Here is a 22904-nt window from a genome sequence, read left to right as displayed (position 1 = left end):
CTAATTCCCTCTGGGGACTGGGGCTATAATGGAAGTCAGCAAAGAGACCTAGAGCCAGAATTGTGATGACCATCCCATGTTTAGGCATCCCATTTGCGTATTATACTAATGGTGGGTTAGGGGTGAGAAGGGGCAGGGCTGTCGAGTGCCTGCTGCTGAGAGCTGCTGGTCATTTGCTGTTTACTCTTCTGCTCCTATGGCTCCCACAGAAGTGTTAAACCTTACTGACTCTGTACTTGACCTGCTATTCCTTTTGGTCAAAATACATCTCATCAAGACACACAGACAAGCATGCCAATGTACACATAGACACACACATCGAATTACCAGACGACTGGAGGCTCTAGTCCTCGATCTCGATCAGGGGAGGGTTGCGATTTAATCACAATTGGTTTTGGAGTTGGAATTAGATAAATGTCCTCCTTTCTGTACTGAATTCTCCCTGTAGTTAAGGAACTAATCAATATGTAGTATGATAAGACACAGAGCTCTGAGCTCTCAGCTGGGGTGGATTTATCTTTCCTTGTGCTTCTCTTGCTCACAAAAGTCTCTTCGCTGTCCTTATTCTGCCTAATGTCATGGAGAGATGAACTGAGACGATCAAAATGGCCTATTGCATACATATCATCTCAGTTCCCCGAGACATAATAACATATTTCTATTGATCAGGTGGAGGGCGATCGATTGTATACGCATGACAGATGGCTGAAAGACGTGTCAATCATGGGATAAATCTGAATTATTATTAGCCAATGCCCGTCACGTGTTTGGGTCCTTCTCACAGGCATCTCAGCTCCAAAGTAGGCTACAAGTGAAGACAGACACACCGGGGACGCAACTGCATGTGTCCTTCTTACTGAATTCCGAGGTGCATATCTTAGAACTGTCTAAATGTACTTTTCGCCAGCCAACAAGATGAGTATGTCTGACGAACAGCAAAAACACTAGCCTACAGGTATGTCAATCTAAAATGCCCCATAGTACATTCAGTTTACCTAACCTATTGGTCAACTTGTCCTTCTGTGTGAGAAAAACATATTCCATACGTACTCCGGGACAGTTGTGGGATGCGATAGATCCCAAATTAATATAAACACCCGCATCAAAAAAACTTTTAGGCTAATGCAACAGAGAGGCTATTTCTTCACATTATAAGAGCATCAATACGCAAACAGCAGTAGGCTATACATCCGAGTCAGAGCCAGATTAAAACTGTTGCCTGGAGTTTCTGGTGCTCAGATGTGTTCTGAGGCACAATATAGCAGGATACAGACATTTTTATTGTTCTTGATGGGAGGTTTCTTTCTCCGTCTGTTAGAACCCTTTGATTCAGCATAACTTAATCTATGAATCTGTCTGTGCTCCCTAGCTCCACTGTCAGCAGTGTCTCATATTTATCATATTTATAAAACAACAGTGAATCAGAGGCCGTTGTTATACCCCTTGGATGGGTTTGCTATCTGCATATGTAGAATCATCATCGCCAGCCCTAAGCTGGCGTGATCGGGATTACACTCCTACACTACTCCCTCCACACACACACACGCACACATACACACACACCTCCCCTTCACCACCAAGTCCCTTCTGGTGTTAACTGTCTAAACCATGGCCTACTTCCATCTGCCTTGAGCCAATGTTACAGGAGCCAGGGCTTACACATGATGCACACACACATTCTTGCACACACGCACACTGAGACGGAGATGTGACGAGAGACACATCGAGTGGGTGGCCTCTGGGCTCTGTGGGTGGATGTTGATAAAGTGGCTAGAGAAGGAGAGAAGACGTGGGTGGGTGGTGGGGGAAGAGCCATGATGTCATATGCACGGTGTCACACAAACCGGAGCTGAAACACACCAGTACTGGCAGGATGGTAAAAGGATACGGTGTTCTGTACAGCACTGTACGGTACAGTCGGTTCAGGGAACTGGCTTGGATATTTTTACGGGGGTTGCAGCTGCCAACCCGAAGCATTTTCTCAGCAGGTTACAGCATCAAGGCAGGATTCATCACAACGTGCTATGTTGATGACAGCTGTGCATTAATCACAGAAAAGGAGGGAGAAGATGAGCTTTGATATTTGCCCACAGTGCCTACTCTGTTAATGCTATCCTTTTAACTGGTTCTGGACCTGTAGTAGTTAGCTAATGTCACAAGTTTATAGGGGTGTTTTTGTATGTCCATCCTCCCTGTTGGAAGCTTGAAAAAAAACTGTGGGATATTTGTTCCAACGTCGTATTACAGTTTTTCCCAACTGCTTTTACACGTTTTCAAAACTGTCTCCTTTTTTCAAAACTCTACACACAATTCCTAAAACTGCACACACAAAATGCAAAATGCCTCACATCTCCTTCAAAATGTAACACTGCATTCAAAATGCCATAAACACACGTCAGAAAGAATGGCAAACACTGCTTTCAAATGGCAAACACTGCTTTCATAATAGCACATTTTTGGATATACCATGTAAACACTGTTGTTCTAAATCTAAAGCTCTTTGGTCCTTCATAGGCTTATATCTACATTTCAATACAATGTTCCACGGTGAAAGTAATCTGCTGAGAGGGGTAACAAGTACACTGTAAACGCCAATTCAATGTAGAAACAGAAAATATTTATTAGGCCAAACATTACTGTTGTATACAATAGCATACAACAAAACCTTAAACATATGTAAACCAAAAGTATATTATTTAGAATACAGTAAAGAACACAATTGTGTGTGTGGGGTCCCGGGGGGGCAGTCACCAGTGCTAAGCTACGCTTCATCTCTTCTCCGGCCTCTTCTCCGGCCTGGGTCTGGCCACAATACTTTGTCCACATCACAAGATACGTTTTCTCTTGCCAAACATCGAGGGAAGTATCTCCTAGAATGGCGTATCCAACCTTGGACAGAGGCAACCTCTATGTCCCCACACGCGCGCGCGTGTGTTAGATTCACTGTTGCAGGGAACAGAGGGTCATTTAAAAAATGCCAGTCAGTGGCCTTGGTTCCAGGAGAAACGGGATGGAGATGGAACGTTTCCTTCTCTTGACGCTGGTGAATATTGATTACTGCCTTATTGATCACAGCTTCATCGGACCACAGGCATCATTTGTATGTTAGGCATGTACACCCAGAGTCATTGATCACACTCTGTCACCACTAGCTAATCACTCATCCCAATATTGACCTTGTTCGCTGGGCTCCAGTCCACAGTGTGTAACTTTCAGACAGTTTAAAAGGCAGCAAAACATGAAAATATATCTTACTGCTGTAACGGAAGTGGTATAGTGACACATTCTTGCTTGATAACTAACCAGATGAGTTGAGGAAGAGTTGTGTTTGCTTCATGACTTATTACTGAGGGTTTAGCTCAGAAGGCTAACAGAGTCGTGTGGTTCTATGGAGACGCAGACTCGAACCCGAGTTAGTCACACTGCTTGTAGACATCCACTGTGAGTACACACTCTGTTGTGAGGGTGTTTCAATCAGCCAGTTTACTACGAATTGGAGACATTAGCATTTAGACCTGGGGATTGTTGGGCCAAAATATGATCTGGTTGGTAGCCAAACAAATATACATTATGTATTTAGAAATATAGAAGGTAAACAATGGCTTTTTAGTAAGCAATCAAAAGAACACACTTCAAAAAATCAAATTGTAGCCATATAACACATAACACATTCTGGTTACCAGTAAAGACGTATTTAAAAGATTGAACAGTTGTGGCACAGAAACTGCAACCATCTTTCTATGTTCATGAGGCTAATAACTTGAATATGTTTCAAATAACTTGAATATAGGAAAGGTGTAACAATTTGTCTTTGCAGCAGGAAGTCTGATCTGTCATAATCTCTCCCCCACTGTTTTCTCCATACTCTGTGGCAGTGCCCTCTACCCCTCATCGCTTCCCACCGCCTCCCTGACCAAACACACACTACTCATCCCAGAGCTCTCGCTGTGTTCTTCAAGCTGACGGGACAGAAGTAGAACACACGCACTCTACCGAGTAAGAGAGGAGACATGCAGCAAGACACGGGAGCTGGTGTTAACTCACACCCATCCTAAAAAACACCCCAATAAAGTTTCCACTCCACTGGGTACAATATTTCAGGCTGGAATTGATCATCTTTGTGTGTTTGAGTAAACACTTCTCCAAAGAAAGGATTTCAACCTAATCAGAGCCATACGATGGCAGTTTATGGTGTATACCAGAGTTTGAAGGTAATCTTACTCAAACTTATGGGATGATTCTCCACAGTTTTGGAGTGAGCTTTCCCCCTGAGACAGCTCTACTAATTCCCTACGTAATGATAAACCAAGCACACCACCTACTGTAGTACCCCAGCTACACGACTCAAGCAAGACATTTTATCAACTGCACCCCCACACATTCGTAACATTAGCCATTACAGTTTTTAACAATTGCTAACAAGCGTTTACCTATACTTAAGATACTTTTTCTAAACTCTTAACACAGCAACACACCTACATCACACAATTAGCAAAATAGTTCATTTCTGCTCAAAACCACATTTTGTTCATTGAAGACCAACTCTACATTTCAAAATGCAAAAAAACATTCTATCAAAACACGCCAAACCCGACTCAATATCTAATCAATTCATGTTTTCTATCCAAGAGGAACATATAGTCAATTATAGCACAACGGCTTTCAAAATACTAACAGTTGATTACATTGCAAAAACTGCATTACTTTCATGTTTCAGTTCTGCCTGCATACAATAGACAATATGAAATCCATAGTTTTTCATAATTCAGTTTCTTTTTACTGTAAACCACTCCACATTTTTTGGTTGAGTGTCGAATGTTTGCATTTTTGGCAACATACTATCTAAAAGTGAATGAGTCATCTTTACTTTATAGAATGTACAGTAGAAAAAATAGTACGTGACAGATTTGCTGCAGTAAAAGCTTTATTAGCAACATGAAATTACTGCCAGTGATCAACAACACATCCAACATACATGACCTTTGGTTCAACAACACATCCAACATACATGACCTTTGGTTCAACAACACATCTAACATACATGACCTTTGGTTCAACAACACATCCAACAAACATGACCTTTGGTTCAACAACACATCCAACATACATGACCTTTGGTTCAACAACACATCCAACACACATGACCTTTGGTTCAACAACACATCCAACATACATGGCCTTTGGTTCAACAACACATCCAACATACATGTCCTTTGGTTCAACAACACATCCAACATACATGACCTTTGGTTCAACAACACATCCAACATACATGACCTTTGGTTCAACAACACATCCAGCATACATGACCTTTGGTTCAACAACACATCTAACATACATGACCTTTGGTTCAACAACACATCCAACATACATGGCCTTTGGTTCAACAACACATCCAACATACATGGCCTTTGGTTCAACAACACATCCAACATACATGACCTTTGGTTCAACAACACATCCAGCATACATGACCTTTGGTTCAACAACACATCCAACATACATGGCCTTTGGTTCAACAACACATCTAACATACATGACCTTTGGATCAACAACACATCCAACATACATGACCTTTGGATCAACAACACAACCAACATACATGACCTTTGGATCAACAACACATCCAACATACATGACCTTTGGTTCCAGAAGGGAAAAAACTCTAAAATGCCCCATCGTGTTCTAATCTATACCATCTTCAGCATTTGGCCACATGTTCTCATCCACATCACATCTTATGTTGTCTCTCGCTATGCACCTTGGATAGAAACGCTTGGCCTGCCTTTTCCACCCCTGGCAGTCTTCAGCTGAGATGTGTCAGCAGCCGGCATCCATATCCAGGAGGGACATTTGGTCATGTGACCGATGATCATACACTTTCCACCTCCAGGTAGAAAAAAATCCTCAATGGGTTTGAGGAAAGGTGAGTAGGGGGGGAGGAAAAGGGAAACCATTCTTAGATGGGCTACAAACCTGTTTGTGATTGCATGTGTATGGTGGAATGCTACATTGTCCCATACATTCACAAATGTCCTCATGTTCCCTGCCCACCTTTTCCCTTTCTGCTTCTGGCACCAGTTGTTGGTGGAGGTCATCTATGAACAAAAGCTTGTTGTAGGTTTCAATCTGACATTTCTGCAGGAACAAACCAGCACTCAAGATTGCAGCACACATTGTGATATTTGCTCCTCTCTGACCTGGCATATCAACGGGGACCCTTTTCCCGATGACATTTCTTCCCCGCCGACGTGCTTTTGCCAGGTTAGGGCTAGACGTTCCTCTACCGGGACAACTTCCGGTGAACTGGAGGGCGTGCAATTCAAATAATCATACAAATTATGGATATTAAACATTTAGGTAAATATAAGTGTCTTATATCGGTTGAAAGCTTAAATTCTTGTTCATTTAACTGCACTGTCCGATTTACAGTAGCCATTACAGCGAAAGCATGGCATGCGATTGTTTGAGGACGCCGCCCCACATCAAAATATTTTTCCACCCTCACAGTTTTTAAAATTCACAAATAGCTATTAAATATTCACTTACTTTTTGAAAATCTTCCTCTGATTTGTCATCCAAAGGATCCCAGCTATAACATGTAGTGTCATTTTGTTAGATAAAATCCTTCTTTATATCCCAAGAAGTCTGGTTAGTTGGCACCATTGATTTGAGTAATCCACTCGTTCAACAGGCAGAGAAAGGAATCCGAAAATCTACCCCTAAACTTTGTTTCAACAAGTCAAAATATGTTTCAAATATTCCTCAGATACCCTAAAATGTAATCAAACTATATAATTTCTTACGGAAAGAAGTATGTTCAATAGGAAACCGATTTTATCAGGTGCGTTCTTTCTTCATCGCTCGCACATACACACATTTCCAAGACTGTGTCCCTGTACTAAAACTGATATTTCTTATTCATTTTGGAAGTTACAAGCCTGAAACCTTGAACATAGACTGCTGACACCTGTGGGAGCCATAGGAAATGCATCCTGGGAGCTAGAATTCAGTATGCCCCTATACTTTCCATTGTAAGAGCATCAGCTGTCAAAAAAACTATTTGCGGTTGGTTTTTATTTGGATTTTCTCCTACCATATCTATTCTGTTATTGTTGTCTTTCCAATGGTACCAATTACATGCATATCCTGGTATCTGGGCCTGAGTAACAGGCAGTTTACTTTGGGCACGTCATTCAGACAGGAAGTGGAGAAAAAAGGGGCCTAGCCCTAAGAAGTTTTTAATTAAACCCTGCCTCGTCTACATAAATGATTTCATGTGAGTTTTGATTAGCCTCCAACTCCTTGACTCTCTGAAACGAATCAAACACAGTATGTGTAAATGCTTTTCAGTATGTCCTACTGTATGTACTGTAACCCATGTTTACATGTAGAGTAGCATAGTGTAAATCTCACTATAGAACAAGACATATTGGATAGACACCATACCTGGTACGTATTGGTGCCGGAGTTACTTGACCCACTCACTGTTCCTTTCAAAAGGAACTGTGTACAACTGTTTCATTCGAACTCTGTATTTGGTCAGAGTCCGAGCAATGGTAGTCAGGATGATGCTTTCACATTGTTGAATACCAGGTTGTCCTTTACAATTCTGGTCTGAATTTCTCTCAGTTTTACTGCATTGTCAGCAATGACCAATCCTACAATGGCATGCTCTTGGTCTTCACTGAGGAGCTTTCCTCTTCCTACGAGGGAGGAAGACGTTGCGTCCTTTAGAGGAACAAAAAACAACATATGTATTTGCATTGGGTCTGGTGGCCTACAGTTATAGTGGGAACATAGCAACAGTAATGATAGGAGAAGTCCTTGTGAAATGCATTACATACCTGTTGGTTTGTTGAAAATTATGGATAATGGAAGCCACGGTTGACCGTATGAGATTAGGCTGGACTCTTTCACCAGCATCTCTCAGCGATAGATCGTGGTTTATCACATGGTCCGTGGTGGTGGCTCTTACGTCATCAGTGACAACAGCTCTTACTCTCCTTTAAACACCACCACGCATTCTTACTCCTCTCCCCCTACCTCTCCTTCTCCCTTGTCCTGGTCCAACTACTCCTCTGCCTAGTCCAGCTACTCCTCTGCCTGGTCCAACTACTCCTCTCCCTGGTCCAGCTACTCCTCTCCCTGGTCCAACCACTCCTCTCCCTGGTCCAGCTACTCCTCTGCCTGGTCCAGCTACTCCTCTCCCTGGTCCAACTACTCCTCTCCCTGGTCCAGCTACTCCTCTGCCTGGTCCAGCTACTCCTCTCCCTGGTCCAACCACTCCTCTCCCTGGTCCAGCTACTCCTCTGCCTGGTCCAGCTACTCCTCTCCCTGGTCCAACTACTCCTCTCCCTGGTTCAGCTACTCCTCTGCCTGGTCCAGCTACTCCTCTCCCTGGTCCAACTACTCCTCTCCCTGGTTCAGCTACTCCTCTCCCTGGTCCAGCTACTCCTCTCCCTGGTCCAACTACTCCTCTCCCTGGTTCAGCTACTCCTCTGCCTGGTCCAGCTACTCCTCTCCCTGGTCCAACTACTCCTCTCCCTGGTTCAGCTACTCCTCTCCCTGGTCCAGCTACTCCTCTCCCTGGTCCAACTACTCCTCTCCCTGGTTCAGCTACTCCTCTCCCTGGTCCAGCTACTCCTCTCCCTGGTCCAACTACCCCTCTCCCTGGTCCAACTACTCCTCTTCCTGGTCCAACTACTCCTGTAATAATGACAATTACAACAATACCTAATGAACACTTTTATTTTAACTTAATATAATACATCAATAAAATCAATTTAGTCTCAAATAAATAATGAAACATGTTCAATTTGGTTTAAATAATGCAAAAACAAAGTGTTGGAGAAAAAAGTAAAAGTGCAATATTTGTCATGTAAAAAAGCTAATGTTTCAGTTCCTTGCTCAGAACATGAGAACATATGGAAGCTGGTGGTTCCTTTTAACATGAGTCTTCAATATTCCCAGGTAAGAAGTTTTAGGTTGCAGTTATTATAGTATTTATAGGACTATTTCTCTCTATACCATTTGTATTTCATATACCTTTGACTATTGGATGTTCTTATAGGCACTATAGTATTGCCAGCCTAATCTCTGGAGTTGACAGACTTGAAGTCATGAACAGCGCAATGCTTGAAGCACAGCGAAGAGCTGCTGGCAAATGCAGGAATGCTGAGTGAAATGCAGGAGTGCTGTTTGAATGAATGCTTACGAGCCTGCTGCTGCCTACCACCGCTCAGTCAGACTGCTCTGTCAAATATCAAATCATAGACTTAATTATAATATAATAACACACAGAAATACGAGCCTTAGGTCATTAATATGGTAAAAACTACAATTTCAAAAACAAAATGTTTATTCTTTCAGTGAAATAAGGAAATGTTCCGTATTTTATATAACGGGTGGCATCCCTAAGTCTAAATATTGCTGTTACATTGCACAACCTTCAATGTTATGTCATAATTATGTACAATTACGGTCTTTGTTAGGAAGAAATGGTCTTCACACAGTTCGCAACGAGCTAGGCGGCCCAAACTGCTGCATATACCCTGACTCTGCTTGCACTGAATGCAAGAGAATCGACACAATTTCCTTAGTTAAAAGAAAGTCATGTTAGCAGGCAATATTAACTAAATATGCAGGTTTAAAATATATACTTGTGTATTGATTTTAAGAAAGGCATTGATGTTTATGGTTAGGTACACATTGGTGCGACGGCAGTGCTTTTTTCGTGAATGTGCTTGTTAAATCATCACCCGGTTGGCGAAGTAAGCTGTGATTCGATGATAAATTAACAGGCACCGCATCGATTATATGCAACGCAGGACAAGCTAGATAAACGAGTAATATCCTCAATCATGTGTAGTTAACTAGTGATTATGTTAAGATTGATTGTTTTTTATAAGATAAGTTTAATGCTAGCTAGCAACTTACCTTGGCTCCTTGCTGCACTCGGGTAACAGGTAGTCAGCCTGCCACACAGTCTCCTCGTGGAGTGCAATGTAATCGGCGTCCAAAAATGCTGATTACCGATTGTTATGAAAACTTGAAATCGGCCCTAATTAATTGGCCATTTCGATTAATCGGTCGACCTCTACTTTATACTATATTTACAGTTTTTTTCGATTGCTAAACGACAGTGGACACAACTGGAGTCACATGTGCAAAACTCTAACTACAGTCTGCACAGCAGCAGTTCATGTGGACCAAACACTAGTTCGTTTTTCATTGCTTGAACACAGTTTTCAAAACTCTACACACTTATCCCATGACTTTAACCACAACCTGCACAACACTGTGGATTTACAGCACTTTGTTCAAATGCTAACACACTGCTGTCAAAACTGTGAACCACACATTCAAAACGGAATAGATTTCAGCCTTGTACCTTTCAAACACTGCTGATTGCAATTTCAGCTGAAAGGCTAAGCAGGTGTCTTGTTTTAGACTTGTTAGTGAACACACACACATATTACAGTATATATAGGTAGAGCTCAGAAAGACTCATTTTGGAAATGGAACAAGGAAGATGGGTTTGTGGAGGGAGAAGGGTGGCAGGGAGAGGGCGGATGCGTGGAGGAAGACAAAGAAGACAAAGAGCTGTTATTTCAGATGAAATAAGGGCTACACTTATAGACCATGTCGTGAACCATGGTCTCTCATTGAGAGAGACAGGGTTGAGGGTGCAACCCAATCTGCAAAGATCCACAGTGGCATCTGTAATGCGAATTTTCCATCATGCAAACAGGTGAGAGTTACATCCTTACAGTAAATGAAAACATTACAGGAATCTATTTTGTATTGCAATTATAGAATATTTACACAGATATATATTACAGTAAGTTTGACTGTAAAATATATTTTTACAACAGGACCCAAAGGCTGCCCCCAACAGGGGGAAGAGGGAAAATATTTTCAGATGGGCAGGAAAATGCTATTGTTGACATGGTTGTTGTCAACAATGCAATAAAACTGCGGGAGATTCAAGATAGAGTGCTGGCTGATAATGATATATTTGAAAATGTTAATTCTGTCAGGACAACAACTATTGCTCGAGTCCTAAAGAAACACCAAGTTACAATGAAACAGTTATACACTGTACCGTTCGAGAGAAACAGTGAACGGGTAAAAGAGCAAAGATACCAATATGTCCAGGTAAGACGTCTGAGGTTACGTACACAGCTATACAAAATATTTACAGTAAAAAAAAACACTAGCATTTCTACAGTAAAACTGTGCACTTACTGTTTTTCAGAGAGTAATGGAGGTGGAAGCACTGGAAAGACCACATTCATTTGTATTTATCGATGAAGCTGAATTTAACCTTGCCAAAACACGGCGCAGAGGAAGGAATGTTATAGGTCAAAGGGCCACTGTGGAGGTTCCAGGCCAAAGGGGGGGAAATATCACCATGTGTGCTGCAATGGCCAATGATGGTTTGCTTCTTAACACACCACTCATTGGCCCATACAACACAGAAAGGCTTATAGCTTTCCTAGAACAGCTCTATGATCAGCTAGAGCCAGCAGAACAGGGGGAGCCAGTAAGAAACCCCCCCAAAAGGTTTTTGTCATAGTTTGCGATAACGTTGCTTTTCACCACTCTGCAGCTGTCACAGATTGGTTTGCAGCACATCACAGATTTATGGTTTTGTACCTTCCTGCATATTCACCCTTCCTCAACCCAATAGAGGAGTTTTTCTCTGCCTGGAGGTGGAAAGTGTTTGGTCACCACCCACATGACCAAATGTCTCTTTTGGAAGCCATGCGTGCCGGATGTGAGGACACGAGTCCAGAGGACTGACAGGGATGGATAAGGCACTCCAGAAGGTTCTTCCCCAGGTGCATGGCAAGAGAAAACATTAGATGTGATGTTGAAGAAAACCTGTGGTCTGATGCTAGAGAGAGGCAGGATTAGCCCCTCAATTATTTGTTCGAATTACAGTATGTACTTTTAGTTTCAACCTTTTTTTTCTCATTACTGTAATTCCGTAAATTACTACAGACTATTGAAGCAAACTGCTAATTTTCATTTACCTTAAAGAATTGTTATGTTCTAAAAATTGTAATAAATCATGTGAAAGAATGTTACTCTTTTCTTTGAAGAAAATATTACTTTGTATGAAGTCACTGAAATTGTTCAAACTGTAAAGATGAAAAGTTTGTATTTTCTGTATTGGTGTTTGATGCTAGTGTTTTTACTCTCAGTGTGTTCTGAGTGACAGTGTGTGTTATCTCAGTGAGGGTTGTGCATAGTGTTTGGCTGCACTGAGCGTGTTTTGAGCCATGTGTTAAGAGTTGTGTTGCTTGGAATGAGTTTTGCAGGTGATGTGAACTGTTTAGCTCAGGTGACTGTTGGTAGTGCAGACTGTAGTTAGAGTTTTGCACATGTGACTCCAGTTGTGCCCACTGTCGTTTAGCAATCGAAAAAAACTGTAAGGTTTTGAATATTAGGTCTTCATTTCAGGCATGCTGTGTGCAAGCATTTGTAAATAACAAAATAAACATCCATAACTTAGGTATTGGGTAAGCTTGTATGTAAAGAAAATGTAAGCATTTTAGAAATGTGTTAATTGATTGCATATTCCCCTTAATTTTTAAAATAAAAAAATAAATAGAATTGACAGCATATTCTGTGAAAACACCATGAATTGTGTTAATGGTATGGTCCACAACAGACGGCTAATTGTGTTTAGCGTTTAGAAAATGTGACTACAGATTGGACAAAAGGATGTTAGTGATTGTAAAAAGTTGTAAGATGTAAGTCATAGCATTGTACATTGGGTACAATCATCTCTACACTCATACTGCTTCTGTGTGTGTGTGTGTGTGTGTGTGTGTGTGTGTGTGTGTGTGTGTGTGTGTGTGTGTGTGAGTGTGTGTGTGTGTGTGTGTGTGTGTGTGTGTGTGTGTGTGTGTGTGTGTGTGTGTGTGTGTGTGTGTGTGTGTGTGTGTGTGTGTGTGTGTGTGTGTGTGTGTGTGTGTGTGTGTGTGTGTGTGACTTGGATGGCTGACTGTCAGGTAAGGAGGAGTGCTGCAGACCTGGGCTGTGTTACAGTTGAATGATCCACAGCAGTGGTGGTGTCAGCTCCAGCTCTCAGCTCTCCCGTCAGTCCCCTTAGTCAGTAATCACAGAGGACTTCTTCAGCTCTGTTCCAATATCAACACTAGAATACCTCTCAGAATGAGGTAATGTATTGGGCATGCATTATAAGTGATGCTAGCATGGATACTAGAAAATAACATTCACAGCCACACCAGTTAGCTCTCAATCTGGAGCAGGCTACACCTGGGTTCAAATAGTATTGGTTTTCTTTCAAATACTTTGAGTGTGTGATTTAGCCTACCTGGAAAGCCAGATGGATACAGTCAACAGCTCTCTAGAACGGAGGGAGGGGATATACTGTACACTCATAAAAAGCTGAATTACTCACTATGCTGTGCTTTTAAAACTGATATTCAATGTCAATCACGATTCACAGTGAATGAACATTAGCAACTCACTGTGGTGGCTAACGCACTCGTTTTACTCCACTAGTCAATGTTTTTTTTCCTGTGTTCCAGACAATTAGAACGCATCGAACCCAACTCGACGTCACAGCTTTCTCCACACTCCTCCTATCCATTTTAAATGTGTGTAGTTCAGTCCTTGATCTGTTCTTGTCAAATGATGTTATGTATTATGTCATGTTTATATTTTTGTGTGGACCCCAAGAAGAGTAGCTGCTGCTTCAGTAACAGCTGATGGGGATCCTAATAAAAGACTAAATTTGTCTGTTTCTCTCTCTCTCTCTCTCTCTCTCTCCCACTTTCTCTCTCTCTCTCTCTCTCTCTCTCTCTCTCTCTCTCTGTCTCTCACTGTTTATCTCGCCGTCTGTCTGTCTCTGTTTTTTGCTATCTTCCTCGTTCTATCTCTCCCTTTAATCTTTCTCTCTCTTTTTTTCTCTGTCTCCTTAAATTTTGGGGTGGTTGTCATGGTAACGTAGTCCATGTGCAAAAAGAAGAAGAAGAAGAATGCAGAATGCAGAAGGCATTAAAGTGGTTGTGGCTAGATGGTATGTTGTGCTTGTTTATAGCGGGTTATTTCATAGGGAACTGTTGGAGGCAGTATCATATTGTTACATTGCCAACACTTTGAGAATAAAGACGGAATGTATTGGGCATGCATTATAAACATGGCGTCCGTTCTAAAACCTGGCCGAACTCTCTTAAAAATAAATGGCTCTGGGAGAAACCAACAAATGTCCTTTGTCATGAAAACCCCTTTTATTATCTCACAGTAGACAGCAGAAGAGGCCAATAGATGTATATTTTTCCTGACAACCAGAGAGAAAGGTTCGTACTGTTGGTAGCCTACTGGCTCTTACCGTCAAGCTCCATTGAACTATAATATATTACAGAATTGGGGTCAATTCTGCAGATTGCTCTTTATTTCCAATTCAATTCATGAATTTGAATTGAATTTGAGTTGGATACACTCAACAGGCCGCAGAATTTTAATAGAATTTGAATGAAAGGAAGTGGAATTGAATTCAAAGAAATTCATTGAAATTCAAATGGCTTACTTATTCTACACATCACCATAAAACATTTAAAAAATCATATTGTGAATTGTATCACCGTTTTTTGGCTCTCCTGCTGTTGTTATCATCAATTGAACATTGAAAATCATTCCAGGATCAGGATCAATGGCCTTCTGGAAGGCCTTGAAAGGGACAGCTATCATGCGGACCGGGACGGCCGCTGCTCTTCTGGGCCTAACACAAACTGTCAGAATACAGAAAGCCACAGAATAAATGGGCACAGGCTGGTGTATGTAGCAGCGGAAGGGGGAATTACAGCAGCCATTTAAAGATGAGCTCCCAACCAGAAAGGTTCAGCTCTCCACCCTGCAAGACACTGAAGAGTTTGATGTCCTCGTCATAAGGGGACAGGCCGCGAGCTCCGGATGTGTTGTCACACGTAACCTTAAGACTGCCCTGGTGGAGAGGAATGGTTTCTCATCGGGGACCAGCAGCCGGAGCACCAAGCTCAGCCACGGAAGAGTATACTACCTCCAAAAGGCCATTATTACATTAGATTATGCAATACATGATGGTGAAAGATGCTCTCCATGAGCGCTCCAACCTGCTAGACATCGCCGCTCATCGCCCCACTACCCATTATGTTCCATGTTTACAAATGGTGGCAGCTGCCATACTACTGAGCTAGTATAAAGATGTAAGACCTGGTGACTGGAGGCCAGTGTCTGAAGAGTAGCTCTGTCCTCAGTAAGAACAAGGCCCTGGAACTCTTCCCCGTGCTGAAGAAAGACAAGCTGGTGGGAGCCATCGTCTACTATGATGGACAGCATAACAATGCAGATTGCCCTGACAACAGCCAGACACACTGCTGCAATCGCTAACTACAGTACACAGAGGTGGTCCACCTGCTGAAGAAGACAAGTGCTGAGATGGGCAAGGAGAAGATCTGTGGGGCACGCTGCAGGGACGTTATCACAGGAAATGTATTTGACGTCAGAGCCAAATGTGTCATCAACTCCACGGGACTGTTCACTGACTCTCGAAGGAAAATGGATGACGGGAAGAACGCTAAAATCTGTCAGCCCAGTGCTGGGGTTCACATAGTCATCCCTGGTTATTACAGTCCTGACATGATGGGTCTCCTGGACCCGGCAACCAGCGATGGCCGTGTCATGTTCTTCCTGCCCTGGGAGATGATGACCATCACGGACGACGGGCCCTCTGACGTCACTGCCTACACCATCCCCAGAGAGGAAGACATCAGCTTAATTCTGAACGAAGTCTGCAACTATTGTACCTCAGCCCTGATATAGAAAGGAGATGAGAGGAGAGGAAACGTCCTGGCAGTGTAGGTTGGTATCCATCCTCTGGTCACTGAGCCCAACTCTAAAGACACTCAGTCCATCTGCAGGATCCACAGTGGCCTGGTCACCATTGCAGGAGGGTAGGGCTGCCGTCTTATTGGCCCTCAATCAATCATGCAATTTTTTTTTGCGTTGTTCGTAACTTGTTTTGTACATAATGTTGCTGCTACCATCTCCTGTGACGAAAATAACTCCTAAACATCAGAACAGGGATTGCTCACCTCAAACTGAACAAGAGTTTTTCCTCAATGAGTCGGACGCGAGAGATATACTTTTGACATCCGACCAGGCCCTGGTCCACGTGACTCGCTGGAGAAGGAAACGGCGATTCTGAGGCAAAAGATCAGGGTGCCTTGTGAGGACCAGGCGACGAGTGGCTAACCTGCCCTTGCCCTCCGTTCTGCTAGCTAACGTTCAATCGCTAGAAAATAAATGGGACGAACTGAAAGCAGGTATATCCTACCAACGGGACATTAAAAACTGTTTTTATGCTTCACGAGTCGTGAATGAACGACAACATTAAGAACATAGAGTTGGCGGGTTATACACTCTATCAGCAAGACAGAACAGCAGCCTCTGGTAAGACACGGGGCGGGGGCCATTGCATTTATGTAAACAACAGTTGGTGCACGATATTTAAGGAAGTCTCAAAGATTTGCTTGCCTGAGGTGAAGTATCTTATGATAAGCTGCAGACCTCACTATTTACTCAAATAGTTTTCATCTGTTTTTTCCCGTAGCTGTCTATATACCACCACAGAGCGAGGATGGAGCTAAAACCGCAATAAATGAGCTGTATTCCGCCATAAGCAAACAGGAAAATGCTCATCCAGAGACGGCGCTCCTAGTGGCCGGTGACTTTAATGCAGGGAAAATGAAATCAGGTTTACCGAATTTCTTTCAATATGTTAAACGTGCAACCAGAGGTAAAATAATTCTAGACCACCTTTACTCCACACACAGAGATGCATACAAAGCTCTCCCTCGCCCTCCATTTGGCAAATCTGACCATAAATCTGACCATGTCCTCCTGATTCGTGGTACAAGCAAAAATTAAAGCAGGAAGCACCAGTGACTAGGTCTATAAAAAGTGTTCAGATGAAACAGATGCTAAACTATAGGACTGTTTTGCTAGCACAGACTGGAACATGTTCCAGGATTCTTCCGATGAGATTCAGGAGTACACCACATCTGGCTTTATCAATAAGTGCATCGATGACGTCGTCCCCACAGTGACTGTACGTACATACCCCAAACAGAAGCCATGTATTACAGGCAACATTCACACTGAGCTAAAGGCTAGAGCTGCTAAATAAAGTTAGAAATCTATATTATTCAATTATTGCACCCTCACTGCTTGCGCGCGCCAACGAGCGTCTGCATTGCCAAGGGCTAAAACAGAAGTCAGTTCTATTTTTTATGTAGATTGTGCGGCAAGTCTTGCCTCTCCCATCTCCTCATTGGTTTAAAGAAGCAGGTACCCACGTGCCATCTCTTTATTGGTTATACCCACCTGGGTGACTGAAAGACGAACGAGCTCAGTGGCGGTAATGCACCTAATTTATGAAAGTTGCCAATCGCAATATAAAGTCAAGAGAAGAAAAAGCCTAGAGAAGAGAGATGACTAGAAACTATTTGGTTGACCGTTTTATGTGTGGATTAATTGTCGGAGTAGAGGACCTTGTAAATTTCAGATAAAAAACAACTCAATGTTTATATCCCAGGACAAATTAGCTAGCAACACCTAGCTAGCTAAATTGCCATAAATGTTTAATGCTTTTCGACCTGTCCCCAAATTAATGTAATTGGTTCAGAGTTTTGATATTTTAACCTGCGTGTTGTGATCGCGTTTGGTATGGGGAGACAAAATACATTTATGCACGATGGCGCACAATGGCGCACGATGGAGCACGATGGCGCACGATTGCACACGCACGCAGCCAGTTTGGTTTCTGTGTAAATTTTAAATGGAAAATCATGTAAGATTACAATACCATTTAGCATAAGGTGTCCCATCTGCTCTTACAATGCCCTCTACTGCTAATTCTGTGTCTCCTTGACCTGCTGCCACAGTACTCTCTCTCAGTGTGTGTGTGTGATTGTACGGGCGGAGACAGGTGTGCTGGAGTCAGAGCAGATCCCCACCAGCTGTAACCTGTTCCATAATCAAGACCTCGACAAATACTCAGCCCTGCCACTTCCACGCTGCCAGATCGTAATCTCTGCTCAGTCAGTCTATGCTTCTATTCATTTGTTACTGTTAGAGCCTGTTGTGCCTGTTTTCTTTGCCTGGCGCTGTTTTCCTCTCCACTACAGTTCCGCCCGCTCTGACTGTGGTCCCTCTCCACAGTTCCACGTCTCGTCATCCTCTCCTGGATTCCCCACTCTACTACTCCCTTGGATTCCCCTCCGGACCTGCTTACCCTGTCTAAACCCCTCTCGCTACAGCCTCAGCCTCCGCATATGGTTCCTTGCAACCCACCCGAGCTTCCCCTGGCCTGCACTCCATCTTCCCCCTGTGTTTCAATAAATACCTTGGTTACTTCATCTCAGTTTCCTAATCTGAGTCTGCTCTTGGGTTCCCCTGTTTCACTCCGCATAACATAAGGTTGAACATTTTCATTTTCAAAACTCATTCTCGTAAAATAATTGTAAATAATTATAGTGGTCTGGAAATATTCTACAATTGTGTTGTGGGTTGTCTATAATTATCCATTATTCCCTTAATGTTCAAAATGTTAGAAAGAAAGAAAAATGCCAGAATGCATTAGGTTAAACACTGCAGTATGGAAGGGAAGAATCTAACATCTCACGGCAAAGAAAAATACTGCTTGACATCGTTGAGTTATCATCTAATTAATATTTGAAATGGTATGTCTATTCTTTGCTTTAATAAGTGGCATAACCTTTTGATAAAATCTTTTTTAAATGAACGAGACTCATGTTTCACATCTTAGTTGAATTTGTTTTAATTGGTTTTAATCCAATTATACTTCCTTCAATTCAAATTCTGCTTCCTGTGGGATTTAGCCAATTCAATTCAAATTCTGCTTCCTGTGGGATTTAGCCAATTCAATTCAAATTCATTGTTGGAATTAAATGAAATAAAACAAATCCGAATTGACCACAACCCTAAAGCTATTAGTGGATTCAGAGCTACTAGACTGGTCACTGTTCTATAATGTCTGACTGCAGTGGGCAATAAAGAGGAAGTCCAGTTTACTAGACTTGACACTCACTGTCTTATAATGCCAGACAGTTTAGTAGACTAATAGGGTTCAGTTTAGTACACTGTGAGGGTTTAGTCCCCAAAGTTTGGCCATAGCCTGCCATGTCGTTAAACATGTCAGAGGGAGTCGCCTGTGGTGCAGTGGTTCAAGCAGTTTAGTTATGTGGGCATAATTATTCTCCTTAAGGGTACACTCAGCATGGTAAGGTCATCGTAAACAGTAACCACATCACTGACATCAATGCTATTTAAATTAAGGGAGGGTGCAGATCGGGAATAGCCAATAATAATGGCAGTAATTGCAATTTGAATCATGTTGATCTTAATGTCTGTAAAGTTGGAGCATTTAAAATAAAATATGTTTTAAAGCTAGCCCAATTTGAGGAGTATTTTAAGTATAATCCTTTCACTTCAAACTAAATCAAACGAAAGAAAGCCGTCATATTTACCAGCTAGAGATGGAGGTAAAAGAGACTCCCTGCTTGACCTGGCCCAGCTCTCCAGCCATATGCTGTGTGTGTGTGTGTGTGTGTGTGTGTGTGTGCGCGCCCCTGCGCGCGCGTGCACTTTGGAATCGGCCTGAACTGAGGACGACTGCATGTGAAATATAAAAGCGAGTCCGAAGCATGCACGTAGGCTAGTAGACGCGCACACACACACAAAAGCACACACACTCCACCAGACTCCATATCTTTCCTCTGGTTCTCAAGCGCGAGTAAACATTGATTCACTGTTTAACCAGCAGAAATGTATCATCGTTGAACGAAAGCAAAGTATATATTTTTTTGCCAAACAATGTATAATACAGTGTAGCAACGTCAAGTCACCGAAGATTGATTTTCTGTGCTTACATTTGACAAATCATCGTTATGCTTAGCTAACATGGTGAGGCACACATAAAATATTGTACTATAAAAAAAACAGAATTTCCATACGAAATAAACGATTCATTTATATCCTAAAAGTTTTTGGGAGAAAAGTACTTTTTCTATCACGCATTTCCCCAAAAGGATATGCATTCACACATTTTCATACGGACAATAATAGGCATACAATATCAAAAGTAAGTTGTCACCAATGATAATAGGCTAAGTAGAGTTCCAGTAGAAAGCCCTTACCTCACCACACCGTACATCACAAGGACATTCCCGAGCAATCCCACAACGCAGATAACGGAGTAGAGCGCCGTGATGGAGGTCGCTACTATAATATTGGAGGCGATCTGAACCGGGAGCTGATGGGTGTAGTTTCCTCCGTTGGGCTCGAACCCCATCTCGTTGTCCGGGTAGGTGACATTGGATGGAATCACCGAGTACAACTCGAAATCAGCCGGTTCAGCACCGGGGGCAGTGGATGGCTCCATGGTTATACTATTGTCGCCCGCGTCTGTGACTGTCTCTGTTCTCTGGTTCGTGGTGCTGAAAACTTCACCAAGCACTACTGGTCGGCTAGGAGGGCACGACTTGCGCTTTTGTTTCGCCTACTCGGCGTTTTATTGGTTGGAAGGTGTGTACTTATCCTTACGCGCCAAAGGGCGAGTTTGTCGGTTAGTCTGTCTCACCAATCGGTCGATCCTGATTAACAGAATGATGACAGACTTTACCACCCAAAAAATAAGAAAGCAAAAGTGTTTTCACTACTGCTTAGATTTCACAGAAAATGATGATCCAATAACTGTTCCTTCATGTGTCCAGTTGAAAGAGAGGAGTCCTGTTCTCAGGATGATCGGTCTGTGTGGTGTTGACGGTAGCCATTAGTGGAAAAGGTGCACATGGTGATTTGTCTCGCTCTCCAAACGCCTTATGTTACCCCCCATCCGGTCCTGCATGTCATTTCTTATAACCAACCTTATATGTCGAAATCAAAGTTGTGCATTGTTGGCTGATAATTGTTTTATCCTATTCAGCTGAACTGAAGAAGCCAATTAATATCTACACTTATCGTAGACTATGTGACAGAACACATGATAAACATATTGTTCACAGACAATAACATGATGCAAGTTTATTTGAATAAATAACCAAATGCAGTACTTTGAATGAAATAATACTGGGCCTAGGCCTATTAATGATAGAATTAGCCTTTGTCTAGATGTGTAGTTCTAGGCTTGGTGCTTGGCAAGCACATGGAGAAAATAACCTAAATAGGAATTGAATGGTGCCTCAGCTGGTTTTGATGTGGCAATTTTAATCTTAATGGAAAATACTTGTGGAAAAACTGCCCCCCCCATTAGATAGCCTACATTTGCTAATGTTCTTTATAATCATTGATATTTCTCAGATGAATATCACCTGTGGAATACTACCCCATCACCCTACCATTGGGACAACAGGGTTAACCCTCTTGGTGGGAATTGTAACATGGCTCATACAGTGATTTCGGAAAGTTTCAGACCTCTTGATATTTTCCACATTTTGTTACATTACAGGGTTCTGAATACTTTCCGAAGGCACTGTATATGTACTACCTGTGTTTCAAAGCTTGAGATTGATAGAGCTAGCAGAGCTACGAGACTTGATATGCTACGGTACCAGTATTTGGACACTAGATTGATGCAAATGACTCAGAGCGTAATATTTTATATCAGAGAGAGGTACAGATTTTCTTGTCTTTCTTTTTGTTTCTGTGTCGCTAGTTTTTTCTCTATTTCTCTCACTCGCTTCTTACCTCTCCCCCTCTCTCTCTCCCACTCACTTTCTTCATTTCATAATTTAATTGATTCCTCTCCTACTGTGTTGATTACTTTTCTCTGAGTCCTTCTCCTCATTACTTTCCACTTTACCAGGCTCCATAATGGCCCTTCATTTCTTGCTATGTAAAGTGGCTATACAAGCTCTTGTTCACACACAGCTAAACCCTTCAGGAAATATACAACACTCTTCTGCCCGCAGGGCTTAGAGGTCCAGTTCATTATTAGTAATATAAGCTTCATGGACCTTTGGAGTTCACACAGGTTGAATCATACATGGCAATCAATACCCTATATAGGGCCCTACTTTGACCAGAACCGTATGGGTAGTGCACAAAAGTAGTGCACTATATAGGTGATAGGCTGGCATTTTTGGATGCAAGCACAGTAATGATGTGCCTACGTTGATGATGCGCCTAGATATCCCCTTAATCATCTCTGATCCTAAGTGTCACAACCACATTGGTTGATGGGGCAGAGATAAATCCCAATCGTAAAACATTACATCAAAACAACCCGAACACATGTCGTGGAAATTCTTATACAGGGCCACCCAAAGTCAATCTTAAATGAATCATTGTTTTATTGTCACTGTGCTGGAGAGGTTTCAACCAACTCAATGCACCATTGTACGCATGTGAATCAGGAGCTCTGCCTGGGCAGTCCCAGCAGTTGTCTTATATACGGCTATACAGACACGTTATATTTGCATGATTTAGCATAATTATTTCATCATTACCGTTTTGTTTCATTCATGTGACCAACCAATACTGGTTCATAACATGCGACAGACCAACACCTCACGAGGCTTCTTCTCTCTAAGCTGAGACCTTGAAATTGAGATATCTTTAGTTCGTTCTCAAAATAAGGTCATGGGCGTACTGCCAAATTGCAGCTACTGATAGTAAGGATTCATTCAGTCAGCCACTTGCATGAACACAGAAATTGGCTTGTAGAACAACATATGAATAGAACACAGATATTAGTTATAAGAAAAGCACAAACATTAAAATTCCCATTACATTCCATCCTCTTATCACTTGCGTGATAATAATCTGTATATTTTAATGTAAGAATTAAGATTTTAGCTTCTATA

The 22904-nt window shown here is 42.2% G+C and overlaps 1 protein-coding gene and 2 pseudogenes across 1 annotated transcript in view; 1 reads left to right on the top strand and 2 right to left on the bottom strand.

The window, feature by feature from the left end:
- The window catches only part of LOC110496400 (delta-type opioid receptor-like), a 28587-nt gene extending 7745 nt beyond the window's left edge, over positions 1 to 20842 (bottom strand). Inside the window, exon 1 of the mRNA XM_021572277.3 lies at positions 20238 to 20842. Coding sequence (XP_021427952.2) covers positions 20238 to 20482 — 245 coding nt within the window. The 5' untranslated portion in view covers positions 20483 to 20842. The remainder of the gene's footprint in view (positions 1 to 20237) is intronic.
- On the bottom strand, positions 5536 to 8264 carry LOC149975602 (uncharacterized; annotated as a pseudogene).
- On the top strand, positions 14693 to 15975 carry LOC110496399 (glycerol-3-phosphate dehydrogenase, mitochondrial pseudogene; annotated as a pseudogene).
- Positions 20843 to 22904: the final 2062 nt, after the last annotated feature.

This window comes from Oncorhynchus mykiss, chromosome 18, assembly GCF_057628025.1.
Source record: "Oncorhynchus mykiss isolate SJ-2025 chromosome 18, ASM5762802v1, whole genome shotgun sequence".
Classification (NCBI taxonomy): Eukaryota; Metazoa; Chordata; class Actinopteri; order Salmoniformes; family Salmonidae; genus Oncorhynchus; species Oncorhynchus mykiss.
The sequence above is the reverse complement of the archived record's forward strand: the minus strand, read 5'-3'. Positions and strand labels throughout refer to the sequence as shown.